This window comes from Nicotiana tabacum, chromosome 18 (assembly GCF_000715075.1).
Source record: "Nicotiana tabacum cultivar K326 chromosome 18, ASM71507v2, whole genome shotgun sequence".
Lineage (NCBI taxonomy): Eukaryota > Viridiplantae > Streptophyta > Magnoliopsida > Solanales > Solanaceae > Nicotiana > Nicotiana tabacum.
Window position 1 is genome coordinate 97,563,077 of NC_134097.1, and position 14,161 is coordinate 97,577,237.

A 14,161-nucleotide genomic window follows, 5' to 3' on the forward strand; every position below is an offset into this window, starting at 1 on the left:
CTTAGTCATTCGTCGCTGCAAAATCGCCATAGGTTGAATCAAGACTCGATTTGCAGTGTCACAAATCGGAGGTTCTGGTTGAGGATCGATAGCTGGTCCAACCCTTTTTCTTCAACTGAGAGATGTGGAAGACTGGATGTAGCTGGGAATCTGCAGGCAACTCCAAACGGTAAGCCACTGAACCCACTCTTTGTAAGACCTTATAGGGGCCATAATAGCAACCACACAACTTCACATTCTTACGTACATCAATAGAAGCCTATCGATAAGGTTGTAATTTGAGATAAACCAAATCTCCAATCTCAAAGGATCTCTCAGTTCTGAATCTATCTGCATAAAACTTCATTCTTGACTAAGCTTGAGTCAAATTGTCTTTGAGTGTCTGTAATAAATGTTATCTCTGTGCTAAGCATACTCCGGCTGGATGTTGACCAGTGTTAGGCAAGGAGCCTAATGGTAACTGAGTCGGGGGATAACCATATAGAGCCTGAAATGGAGTAGTTTTTAGTGAGCTATGGTAGTCGGTGTTATACCACCATTCTGCCAAATGGAGCCATTAAGCCCATTCTCTAGGATTGTTGAAAATCATAGCTCTCAAATAGGTTTCCATGCATCTGTTGAGCCTCTCAGTCTGGCCATCTGATTGAGGATGGTAAACTGAGCTCATATTGAATTTAGTACCCAAGGTTTTGAAGAGATGCTGCCAGAAATGGCTAGTGAAAATAGCATCTCTATCAGATACAATAGACTTAGGAAGCCCATGTAGTTTATAAATCTCCTTAAGAAATAGTTCTGCTACATCTTGAGCTGTGAATGGATGCTTAAGAGGTAGGAAATGCCCATACTTGGTTAATCTGTCAACCACCATCAAGATTGCATTTTTATGGCCTAACTGAGGTAAACCTTCTACAAAAATCCAAGGAAATATCTTCCCAGGCTTGATTGGGTATGGGTAAGGGTTGTAGTAATCCTGGAGGGTGAACTTGTTCTGACTTCACCCTTTGACAAACATCACACTCGCTTACCCATTTACGTATTTCTGTTTTCATGGTAGGCCAATAGAATATATATTGCACTCTTCTGTAGGTCCGTTGTTGTCTTGAATGACCAACTAATGGTGATTGGTGTAGTGCTTCTAGTATTTTATGTCTTAACTCAGTACTCTTCCCAATATAGATCTTCTATTTATACCTGATAATTCCCTGGTGTAATGAATAGTCTACATTACTATCAGGGGCAATAGACAATTCACTCAATAGTTGTAAAGACACAAGATCAGTTTCATAGCTTAGGCTCACTTCTTGTAACCAAGTAGCTTGAGTTGTAGACATAGCCAGTAGGGTGCCTTCTTCATTTTGTATCCTTTAAAGAGCATCTGATACAATGTTCTCTACCCCTTTCTTGCATTGCACTTCATAGTGTAACCCATCAGCTTTGTTAGACCTTTCTATTGTAATGCTGTAGTCACTTTTTGTTCTAAGAGATATTTCAAACTTTGATTTCTGTCTTGACAATAAAATGTCCTCATTGGAGATAAGGTCTCCATTTGTCCTCTGCAGCTAACACTGCCATATACTCCTTCTCCTATGTAGAGAGACCCCTATTTTTGGGAGCTAAGGCCTTACTAAAATAAGCTATAGGTCTGACCTCTTTCATCAACATAGCTCCCATCCTAGTGGAGCAGGCATTTGTCTCCACAATGAATGGCTTGGTGAAATCTGCTAAAGCCAATACCGGCATTGATGCCATGGCTTCTTTCAATTGCTGAAAAGCTACTTCTGTTTCTGCATTCCATTAGAATGAGTTTTTCTTCAGTAGATTGGTCAGTGGTCTACTAATGATACCATAGGATTTGAAAAACCTCCTGTAGTAACTAGCAAGCCCTAGGAAACCCCTGAGAGCTTTCACATTCTTTGGAACAGGCCAGGACACCCTGACTTCAATCTTAGAAGGGTTAGTGGATACCCCCTTCCCAGATATTATATGCCCCAAGTATTCAACCTTGTCTTGTCCAAAAGAACATTTGGACAGTTTGGCATACAACTTGTTTTTTTTGATGAAATAATTAGTTTCATTGATGGCATCAAGAAGATGCAAAATAGTTACAAAAATTATGAAAATTTCTAGCTCCAATACAAAAAGGAAAAAAAAATCAGCTTAGTACTAGGGAGCTAACAAAGTTCAGATAGCTATCAGCAGAATCTACAGAGGCTAGATAAGCCCAACTAAATAAATACACTAGGCAAAAATCTTTGAGAGACTGGACAACAGTTGATATCCCATCAAAACACCTTCTATTTGCTTTCATTCCAGATCCAAGAAATGGCTGTAAGTATCATCTTCCATATTTTCCTGATGGAGCTATCAACTTTCCAAAGGCTCCAACTCTCAAAAGCTTCCCTGAAGTTTTGTGGCATGACCCATCTAAGTCCAAAAAGTGATAAAAACATATTCCAAAGACTTGCTGAGACTGTGCAATGTAGAAAGAGGTGATTGTGTGACTCCGCATTCCTCTGGCACATAAAGCATCTATTAGCCATAGAGAAGTTCCTTCTGGCTAAGTTATCCTGCGTTAGGCAAGATCCATGAAGTACAGTCCAGTTGAAGCAGATAACTTTAGGTGGTAGTTTGACTTTCTAAATTAGCTTCCATGGCCACTAGTCAGTGATTGCATTATGAGTTCCAGCTAACTTGTAGGCTACTTTTACTAAGTATCTTCCTGCTTGTGTAGTTCCCTATACGAGTTGGTCTGGTGATAATTGGTTGCTTGTGAAGCCATTTAGAGTGGCCAGTAGTCTGAGCAATTCCTCAAATTCTCAATCTTGTAGGTTCCTTCTGTAAATTATGTTCCAAGTGTTGTCTTCCCTGTACTGGCATATTGTTGAGTCATGCTCTCTGGCTATCTGATATAGTGCAGGATAGACATTCATTAAAGCTGTGCGGCCCAACCACTTATCCTTCTAGAACTTGATATGATGTCCATTCCCAACCACAAAGTGCATATTCTGTGAGAACTCCTCCCAATGTTTACAAATATGCTTCCAAACTCTAACTCCATGTGGTGCTCTTGATTGTTTAGTGCACCAATGGTTCTGTACACCGTGTTTGGCATTGAAAACTTCCTTCCACAAGCAGTTATTCTCCTGAGTGTACCTCCATAGCCACTTCATTAATAAGCATTTATTCTGTAAAGCTAAATCCTTAATACCCAGTCCACCTTGGTGCTTTGGTAATAAAACTTTAGACCACTTGACCAGGTGAAATTTGTGATCACCGCTATTCCCTTCCCATAGAAAATTTCTTCTTATTTTATCAAGTTGTTTAAAAACCTTACTACTCATTGGAAATAATGACATACAGTAGGTGGGAATGTTGTCTAGGACACTATTGATCAAAGTCAGTCTGCCACCCATAGATAAATACTGCAACTTCCAGGAAGCAAGCTTCTTCTCAAACTTTTCAATGACCCCACTCTATACAGCTTCTGATTTGAATTTAGCTCCTAAAGGGAGTCCCAGGTAGGTGGTTGGGAAGGTCCCAATGCTGCAGTCCAGTATTTCTGCCAATTTTTCTAGGTTTTGTACCTCATTTACAGGGTAAATCACACTTTTGAGCATGTTAATGTGTAAACCTGAAACAGCTTCAAAAAGAAGAAGAGTTAGATTTTAATAGAGCACCTGATTTCTGCCTGCCCTATAGAAAATCAGGGTGTCATCAGCATATAGCAAGTGTGAGATGTTGACTGTGCAGGTCTTCCCCACATTAAAGCCTTTCAGCCACTGCGTCTGCTTTGCTTTGTCCAACATTCTGCTCAGTCCTTCCATTGCAAGTATGAATAGAAATGGTGAGAGATGGTCACTCTGCCTCAAGCCTCTTTGAGGGGAAAAGAAACCTACTGGACTCCTGTTAATCAGAACTGAATACTTGACAGTGGACATGTTATATTTAATCCATTTGATCCATATTTCCCCAAATCCCATCTGCCTGAGGATAGAAATGAGATATGACCAATTCACTTGATCAAAAGCTTTTTCAATGTCCAACTTGCATAGGATACCTGCACCCCCTTGCTTCAATTGCCAATCAAGAACCTCATTTGCTATCAATGAGACATCTATAATCTGTCTCCCCTTAATGAATGCATTTTCCTGGTTTGACACCAAATTCCCCATCACTCTTTTCAATCTTTTTGCTAGAACCTTGGCTATGATCTTATACATACTACCGATGAGAGTAGTTGGCCTGTAGTCCTTTAATTCCATAGCCCCTTTTTTTCTTTGGGATTAATGCAATGAAAGAAGCATTATATGACCTGACCATCTAACAATACTAATGGTAGTGATTCATGGCTGTGAGGATGTTATGTTTGATGAATTCCCAAGAGTGCTGGTAAAAGGCCATAGTAAACCCATCTGGTCTTGGTGCCTTGTCTGGTGCACTTGATTGTATAGCTGCTAGTACCTCATCTTCATCAAAAGGTGCTTCCAGGCCATTCTTCTCTTCTGTTGTAATGGTTGCGATGCCTTCAAAGTTTTTTGAGGGTCTCCAATTCTCCTGTTCTGTGTACAATTTTCCATAAAAATCCAATATCTCCGCTTTTATAAGCTCCTTATCCTCTATAATTTCATTGCCAACTAAGAGTCTGTATATGCAGTTTTTCCTTCTTTGTGAGTTTGCAATCTTTTGGAAATATTTAGTGTTTCTGTCACCTTCCTTAAGTCATTGACACCTTGATTTCTGCCTCCATGATATCTCTTCTGCTTTGGCTAGCTGTTGAAGCTCCACTCTCAGTCTCATCATTTGATTGGACTCGATTAAAGTCAGTTGTCTACCTTCTGTCATTTGTTCGAGTGCCATTAGCTCATCAAGAGCCCTAGTTTTCCTGGTTTCTACCTTCCCAAATTCTTCTTTGTTCCATCGGGTGATATCCTTATTCAAGCTTTTTAACTTTTGCAAAAGTATGAAGTCTGCTCTACCAGAGAAATTGTAGCTCTGCCCTACCATATTGTAGCTCTGCCACCAGTTCTTCAGTTTGTCAACGAAACCTTTAGATTGCAGCCACATGTTCTCAAACTTGAAATAAGAAGGGGTTGCATCCCAGTCCCCACTTTCCAATAAAATTGGTCTACGATCTGAGATCATCTTGGGTAGAGCAATTGTCTCACATCTTTAAATGAATCATTCCATTTAGGGCAGATAAAAAACCTATCAATTCTAGAAGCATGTAAGCAATTGTCACCTTTCGACCAGGTGTAATGAGCTCCCTGAAGGGGTAATCCATGACATCAAGGTCCTGTATCATTTCGGAGAATGCTCTCATAGATCTGGATCTTCTGGTACAATTCAATATCTCGCTTACAAACCTACAAACATTAAAGTCACCTCCTATGACCCAGAGGCCTTCCCATAATCCCCTCACACCTGCAATTTCATTCCACATCACCTCCCTCTTTGGATTATAGTGAGGTCCATAAAAACTTGTAAAGCACCACCTAAATTCCTCTTGGGTGCTTTCAAGCATACATGAGATGGAGTAGCAACCCTGATGAGCATCTATTCTGTTCCATTGCCTTTTGTCCCAAATCATAACAATGTCTCCCCTAGTTCTGCTTGCCTTTAATTCAACTCAATCAGCCCACCTGTTACCCCATAATTGTTGAGTCAATCTGTTGGACCATTCTTCAATTTTTGTTTCCTGCAGACATAAGATATCCACCCTCCATTTTTTAATGAGAGATTTAATAGTGCTCTTTTTCTCCTCCCCATTCAATCCTCTCACATTCCAACTCAGGATTTGAAGCTTCATCCAGAGAAAGATTTGTAGTGCCTACCCCTTGACCCACTGTCATGTTGCCCTTTTCTGTCATAGTTGATCCCAAAGAGTAACCTCTTTGTTTCCCCTTCTCCTTTAGTTTTCTTCCCTTTCCCTGATTTTTGTTGTGACTCCTGCTGTTGAATTTAAACTTCTCTCCTTTGCTTCATTCACAATATTAAACCTAAGAGATCATGCTCGAACCCGACCGCATTAATTCCGAAAGCCTTGCATGCCTTAACCATGGTTATTTTAGTCCACTTCGAGGTCTCGATAATGGATAGTTTCTCAATTTGCTGACTGGATCCCCCTTCGTACCATGTCAATGGTAGAGCTTCATAGACTGCTTGGGAGGAGAAGTCTATGTCAGAACTGCTTACCCGAACCAAATCCATATTCTGGGAATTGATGCGTAGTGGTTTATGGATTCTTGGATGTGGAGTGGCTTCGTCATCTGCATCTGAGTGACTGGTATCTGAGTTTTGCTCTTGTAGGGGAGTTATGGAGGGCTCCTGTGTCTTAATTTCTTCAGAGTCGAGAGAAGGAACCACCAAGACTTTAAACTTATTCACATAAGGGTTGGGCTTGTGGCCAACAACCCTCCAGATGGTCTTTTCTATTAATAGCTTTGATTCCTTCACTTGGGCTTTTCTTTTTGGGCCCTTTTTATAATAACTTTGGTCAGCTTCCAAGCCCAATTTTTAATAGTAATATTGGACCCACTCCCTTCATTATCCACTAGTACAATTAAACCTTTACCTTTGGATTAACAGGTACATCCTTTTTCATATTAAAGCTGCTAGGGTTTCCTCTCATGTGAGTGACTACTTCTCTTGGTGCTAGGCTCGAGGTACCAGCTTCTGCATGTGACTGTCGCACCCCTTTTTCTCGCGAAATCGGGTTTATGACATTTGGAAGGATAACTCTTTCCCTTTCGGAAGTGGGTTTGAATTGAAGAGTCGCCACCTAATGATTTAAGTTCATTAGGACACTAAGAAAGATTTGATTTCAACAACCAGAGATTGGGTAAGGGCTTGAAATTATCCCAAGGGGAAGGTATTAGGCACCCCTCAAGATCCACTAGTGTGGTTCCCGGCCAAACCATTGTTGTGACTTTAGGTAAAACTAACACGTAGGCAAATAAGAACTTCAAACAAGAGGGGATTTTCACGTAATGGTTACAAAATAGGTGAAGTTAAAAGAATAAAGAAAAGCTGATTTTTTTAAAGAAAATAGTTTGAAATTTGAGATAAACAACGAAACAAATAAATAAAGGAAAAGGGGTCCTAGGTTTGTAAATAATATGGATCACCCCACACAACATCCGGTAATCACTCCTCAATGAGGGGCTACACGTGATGTTACCGCGTGGTCATCATATTAATATCTACCCTTTCCCACCCCGTTGAGGTATTAAAGCACGGAATGGTCTCGTTTACTTATTGCATTCTATTATCCGCCCCAATCCTATCAGTCTCAAAGGCATTTGGGACTACTAATCCTAAAAGAGAGGGATATTAGGTTTACTTGTGGTTTCAAAAGGTAAAAATACTAAGGCGACAAATAAAACATATATGGCAAGTAAGGGGAATCATATAAAAAAATGAAAAGGCTCAAACAAACCTCATTTAAGCAAAGAAAAGCAAGTAGTTACCATGGCTTACACATACTATTTAGTGTCTGATTAAACTTAAAGGATCGAGGCAGATTGATTTATTACATAGTTCAGATAAGAAGCCCTAATCAGGTCTGCCTGCTGGTTGTAGCATATAAAATCTGATTCAGTTTATAAACTTTCACCCGATAGCTTGCCTAAGTGTTAGACGAAGACCCTATAGGCATGATATCTACTGATTCTAGAAACAATGAAGTAAACATGAATACATAATGATTTAAGAAAAATCGTCTGTTATTTAAGAAAGGTGAGTTTTAGCAAAAGAGCATGCGTCATTGTTACTGGTTTTAGACTTATAAGCGAGTGAAGCGGTTCAGATTCGATTAAAGCTCCTAGGCATGCTTTCTATGTATTGTCGATTTTGGACATTTTTTAAACATAGTAAAAAATACAGAAATCCTATAGGCATGGCATCTAGATGTTGTTTTTCGTTTAAAGCCTATGAACATGATATCTTATTGCGGTTGATTATTTAAGACCTATAAACATATTTGCCTAATGAGGAATGCATATGCAAGATTCAGAAAAAACCTATAGGTAGGATATCTATATGATATGCAGAAAATTAAGAAATTCCTATAGGCAGGATATTTATATGATATGTAGAAATTCAGAAATAACCTATAGGCATGGTATGTATATGGGAATGCAAGATTCCTTTAGACATGGTATCTGTACATGAGAATGTAGAAATTCTTAGGGACATGGTATCTATATGAGAATGCAAGATTCCTATAGACATGGTGTTTTTATGAGAATGCAAGAATTCATAAACTCCTATAGACAGGTTGTATACCCTTTTTGCATACATAGTTACCCCTCCCTTTTCACTAGCCATCCCCGAGAGTTTTATTACAAAGTTATTACAACCCAAAAAGAGTAAAATAAAGAAAAATACAATCAGAATAAGTACAACCAAGGAGAGCCTGATTCAGATTTCCTGTCTGAAGTATGAAGTAAACCAACTCCAAGAGATCTTATTAAAAGCCTTTCTCCCATTTGGATGTGTCAGAGTTCCCTAATAGCCTCATATGGACTTCGGGCAGTTCTCACACCCAAATGCATTATAGATGAAGACATAGTGCAGTATGGAAGGGCCATCCCTCAAGTGTCCAAGTTCAGAGGGAACTCAAGGTCCCAAGGCAAGGCTCACAAGAGGGGGGCAGAACTTAGAGACTAAGAGAGGGTGCAAGTGCAAAATTCTAAAAAGGGGAAAGGGGAAGGGAAACAGTTTACATTAATACACATAGGGGTATAGGGAATGGGGAGGTGGTAAGGAGGCAAGGACATGCTAGTGGGCATACCCAGCAATGGGAAATGCTGGCACACCCACAAGCCTGTTAGAACACATTGTTTAGAGGTTAGGATCCTCTAAGGGATCAAGTTCAATCCATAGACAATAACTTGCATATTGCCATGTTTTAAACTGTAATTCAAAGCACATAAAGGGAAATAAGGAGCGATGATTCATAGCAGAAACATGCAGTAGGACATAAGCATACTAATTTAAATGTTGAACTCTACAGAAAGCAGTAAAGTAGACATGGATACAAAGACTGTAAATAAACACATTGTTGTGGTGCTGAAGTTTAAATAAGGACATACCAGTTTCAAAGGAAACAAACAAAGAAAAGTAGTAGGTCTTATAAACAGGCAACAATGTAGACAAGAAGAGAAAGTTATTGTGAGAGAGCATGAGTTTAGAAAGATTCTGATGTCCTCTTTGTGAAAAAGGGTCGTGCCTTTTATAGTGTGAAAATCATGAAGAAAAAAGGTAAGAAAATAGTCAAAGAACTGATTGTCAATCATTTACACAAGACTTCCCTTAATTAAGGGATTCAGATTCAAACGGGTAAAAATAATTTAAGGAAAGAAAAATGAATAAGCACTTTGTGCACAACATGCAATTAAGGGTAAATACATAAAGGTTATTTAAGGACAAAATTTATGAAATACGCGGTTGCACAAACAAGGCAAGAAAATCAATTAAAATCCAGTAAATCAAAGGTCAGGGATCTTGTATGAATGAACCGAGTCAAAAAGATGGGAAAGGTTTTTTAACTTAAGGGAAATCAGCAAACAATGGAAAGGGAATTAATCAGACCTATTTAGAAGGAATTTAAATCAATCACGAGTTGAAAGCCTTTTTAGAGGAAGATTCATCACATATAAAGAGCACACAAACACGTTGAGTTGAAAGAAAATGTTGTGCCATTGCAAAAATCAATAGAAAAATCCAGTAAAGAAATAGTTTTAGAAGAGTTTAGCCAAATGTCAGAATTATATGCAAACACGGATGTCGAAACTCGGTTCAGAGACTCGAAGTTGGCCTGAAAGAGTTAGGGGTTCTAAAATAAAAACCCTAGTTCAATTAAATCACATAATCAAACTTGGCAGAACCCCCGAATTCTAGGGTTTCCACCTTGAATCTAGTACAGATATGAGAAGACAATTAATCGAAACAGGCTCAAAGGTTTCAGTTCTATGAAACCTCTTGCATGTTTCTTTCAGCAGCAGAACCTCATGAGAAAACAATGATAGCAAGTAACACGCAGAACATAGTAGCAAAATTCAAAGAAAAATAGAGTAAAAGAAGCTAATACGAAACATAATAGAAAAGACTGATAACAACAGTAGAAAAAGCATGCTAAGAAATTTTAGAAGAAACTTTAAACAGAGCTCAGTAAAAGGAACTTAATAAGGAAACTTAAGAACTTAGTAAGAAAATATAGTAGGAGAAACATATCAGAACACAGTAGAGAAAGCATACAGTAGAAAAGTATACGAGAACATAGTATAGGAAAATACAGTAGAAGAAGCACGTAAGAACATGGTAGAAGAAAATACAAGAACCTAGTAGAAGCAAATACACATGAAAGGAAAAAGAAAGTTAGAAAAAACTTAAATACATTCAAAAAACCCTAGATTGGAAAAGAAAGATTTTGAAAGTAGTTTTTTTGAAAGAAAAGTCAAGAAAATGTTTAAAACCTTAAGGGAAGCATGGATCTGGAACAGATCTAAGGGAATCAGGAAAACCTCGAAGGGTTAGGGTTTCAGAAGAACCCTAGATATGAGAAAGGCTTTGAAAAGTCATCGATCTGAGTCGGAGAGGTTAGGATCAGGCTCGAACAACCTTGGTACGCTGGAGCAAGGCTGGAGATGGCCGTGGAACCTCGAATCGACAGAGATCTGGTTACAAACCTTCAAGGTCAGGCCTTAAATCTTAAGAGATCAGGTGTGTAAGAGCAACATGAGGTAGGTATAAGACTCCCATAGCCCTGGAAGCCATGGATTCCGGTGGCTTTCAGGGTGGAAGCAGTAAGAGGCGGCGGGTAGGTGAAAATGACTTAAGGTTAGTGGGGTTGGTGAATTAAAAAGGAAAGGAGAGAATATGGCCGTTGATCATTTTGATCAACGACCTGGATTAAACGGGGAGCCAGGCGGGTTGGATTTAATTGGGTCAGGGGCGGGTAATTTTAGAAATTGGGATGGGGTTCAATTGGGGTAGAATTTAGGCTAAAATTGAAATAAGTAGGGCTAGTATTTAAATAGCCACTTTTCCCTTATTTATTTTATAAGAAATAGTAAAATGATTTATGAAAATAAATTAAAGGTACTAAATTAATTAATAATAAATAAATATTAAATTAAAAATACTGAAATCAATTTTGTAATTATAAATGCAATTAAATCTTAAAATAGGCTAATATTGCAATTATATCCAATTTAGCTTTAAAATACTAAATAAATTTGTAAAAAAAATGTGCAAAATTATCTTAGCTATATTTTGGTATAAATATGAGAATACAATAAATGAATCACCAAATATGATAATTTGGGGAATAATTATTGGTTTTTTCTTTTACTGATAAAATAGGGAAATAAATTGATTTAAAAATCTTTTAAAAATTAGAAAAAAAATACTAAAACATTTGGACATGCTATTTTGAAAGTATTTTGCATATAAAAATATACAGGAAAAAATTGGGTATCAACAGCTGCCCTTCTTTACCCGGGAATGATGAAAGAGTTGTCGGATAAAGATATGATGGCCAATTTGATCGAATGGAATGGTTTGAAGAATTTGACCGAGCTCTGGCTCCTGAGCTGCCTACATATCCCTAGTCTTACAGGAATCAAGCCATATGTATTTCAGGATCCGTCGGCGGAATATGACGATGGAGATTTTTCAAGACGGACGCTATATTTGGGTTGGGATGGATGGTTAAAGTCTAACAGGGCTGCAGGAACTGGAGCGGGATTGCTCCTGCTGAGATGGCCATTGCTCGTCGGTTTACCTGCAAATAAGCAATACAAGTGTATATTGTGCGGAAATTTAAACGTGATGCAAGTTCTCGTCGGACCATGAATGTTGTCTTTGGACGGTTAGGATGGCGTCCTCAGACCATGATGTCTTGGGCCATGAAGCATATTATAAGGGATTCGTAGGCCATGAAATTATGCTCTCGGGCTATGAGAATAATGCCTCTGAACTATGATGCCTTTGAATAATGATATGCAAAAGATAAAAGGGGTCCTTAGGCCATGGCATGACGTTCTCGGGCTATGAAAATGGTGCCTCCGAACAATTACGCCTTTGGATAGATTGGCGATCTTTCAACCCATAAGATGCAGAAGGTGGAGATCTTTCAGCCGATGCAAGATGTAAATGAAGTGGCAATCTTTCAGCCGATGCAAGATGTAAATAAAATGGCGATATTTCAGCCATGCAAGATGTAAATGAAATGGCGATCTTTCAGCCGATGCAAGATGTAAATGAAGTGGCGATATGCAAGATGTAGATGAAGTGGTGATCTTTCAGCCAATGCAAGATGTAAATAAAGTGGCGATATTTCATCCATGCAAGATATAAATGAAGTGGCGATCTTTCAGTCGATGCAAGATGTAAATGAAGTGGCGATATTTCAGCCGATACAAGATGTAAATGAAGTGGCGATATTTCAGCCATGCAAGATGTAAATGAAGTGGCGATCTTTCCGATGCAAGATGTAAATGAAGTGGCGATATTTCAGCCATGCAAGATATAGATGAAGTGGCGATCTTTCAGCCGATGCAAGATGTAAATAAAGTGACGATATTTCAGCCATGCAAGATGTAAATGAAGTGGCGATCTTTCAGCTGATGCAAGATTTAAATGAAGTGGTGATATTTCAGCCATGCAAGATGTAGATGAAGTGACGATCTTTCAGCCGATGCAAGATGTAAATGAAGTGGCATTCTTTCAGCCATGCAGAATATAAATAAAGTGGCGATCTTTTAGCCATGCAGATGGAGGTAAAGCTTAACCTCGGAAGGCAGAATGGTAGCCTTATGCAATGCAGGGAATGCAGATGGAGACAGAGCTTAGTCTCGGAAGGTAGAATGGAAGCCTTATGCAATGCAGAGAATGCAGATGGAGATAGAGCTTAGTCTCGGAAGGCACAAATGCAGATAATACAGATGGAGATAGAGCTTAGTCTCGGAAGGCAGAATGGTAGCCTTATGCAATGCAGGAAATGCAGATGGAGGTAGAGCTTAACCTCGGAAGGCAGAATGGTAGCCTTATACAATGCAAGAAATGTAGGTGGAGGTTGAGCTTAATCTCGGAAGGCAGAATGGTAGCCTTATGTAATGCAGGAAATGTGGTAGAGGTAGAGCTTAACCTCGGAAGGCAGAATGGTAGCCTTATGCAGGAAGTAAAAATGACAAATGGCAATAGAGTTTTCTTAGCTGATAGCGGATTGCGGTATCGTGATTGCTGGGGATATTGTGCCTGCTAGGGACACTGTTGTGTGCGGATAGCAGTTGCGAGCAAGTGCAACAGTTCGGAGAGTTGTATTCCTGAACTTTGTGAGTGAGCATAAAGTATATTTGATGATTTTGCAACTCAAGTGCCTGCATCCAAAGAAAAAATCGTGAGTTTGTAAAGGGGGAAAAGTTAGTTTGTATCCCTGCTTGCTTTGTTTAACCTGCTCGGCTTTGATCCGGCGATACTGTATATATCACTGGGGTAGCATTGCTAAACAAGGAAATTTTAGTAATAAACATGCATGATTTAGTAAAAGCATAACATAAGTACGTAATTAAGAATAGTTTTCTTTAGATGAACCGACGACTTCGATGTGGTTCAAGACATTGCAACTTCTCTTGCTCCGGAAATTTGAGGGTCCTTCTCAAAATTCTGCCCCAGTTTACTAGGCTGCTGCTTCTGATAGCTGTTAATGATAGATGGCTGGAATCGACTTCGGAATTTTGAGGGTCCTCCTCAAAATGCTGCCCCAGTTACCAATAGCGGGGAAAATGAAAATTTATTGAATTATGACCGAACCCATAGGGCTGCCTACGTATCCCCTCTTAAATGGGAATCAGGTCAGGTGTAGTTCAAATTATATCATAAAAGAAAGCATAAAGGTTACACATAGTATCGCTTGACTGCGTCTGAATTGATCGGCTTTGGCCAAACTTCCACGTCCATATCTACAAGTATGAGGGCTCCTCCTGTTAGAACCCGGTGAACCATATACGGACCCTGCCAGTTGGGAGAGAATTTCTCTTTGGCTTCATCTTGATGCAGGAAAATCTTCTTTAATACCAGCTGCCCTGGTGTGAATTGTCTTGGCTTGACTCATTTTTTGAAGGCTCTGGACATTTTGTTCTGATAAAGCTGACCATGG

General features: G+C 39.1%; 1 protein-coding gene across 1 annotated transcript; it reads right to left on the minus strand.

Moving 5' to 3' along the window:
- Nucleotides 1-4,329: 4,329 nt before the first annotated feature.
- Nucleotides 4,330-5,142, minus strand: LOC142172597 (uncharacterized). The gene is made up of 2 exons (XM_075236256.1): nt 4,730-5,142; nt 4,330-4,642 (listed from the first exon to the last, which is right to left on the minus strand). Exons 1-2 carry the CDS (start codon nt 5,140-5,142, stop codon nt 4,330-4,332), a joined length of 726 nt encoding a protein of 241 aa, XP_075092357.1.
- Nucleotides 5,143-14,161: the final 9,019 nt, after the last annotated feature.

Bases quoted from the DNA above. Each gene is read 5' to 3' on its own strand.
- LOC142172597 (XM_075236256.1), bottom strand. From the start codon at position 5,142: ATGATCTCAGATCGTAGACCAATTTTATTGGAAAGTGGGGACTGGGAT. The intron at 4,643-4,729 runs GTGTCAATGACT...CTGCATATACAG, and splicing joins TCATGGAGGCAGAAATCAAG to ACTCTTAGTTGGCAATGAAA.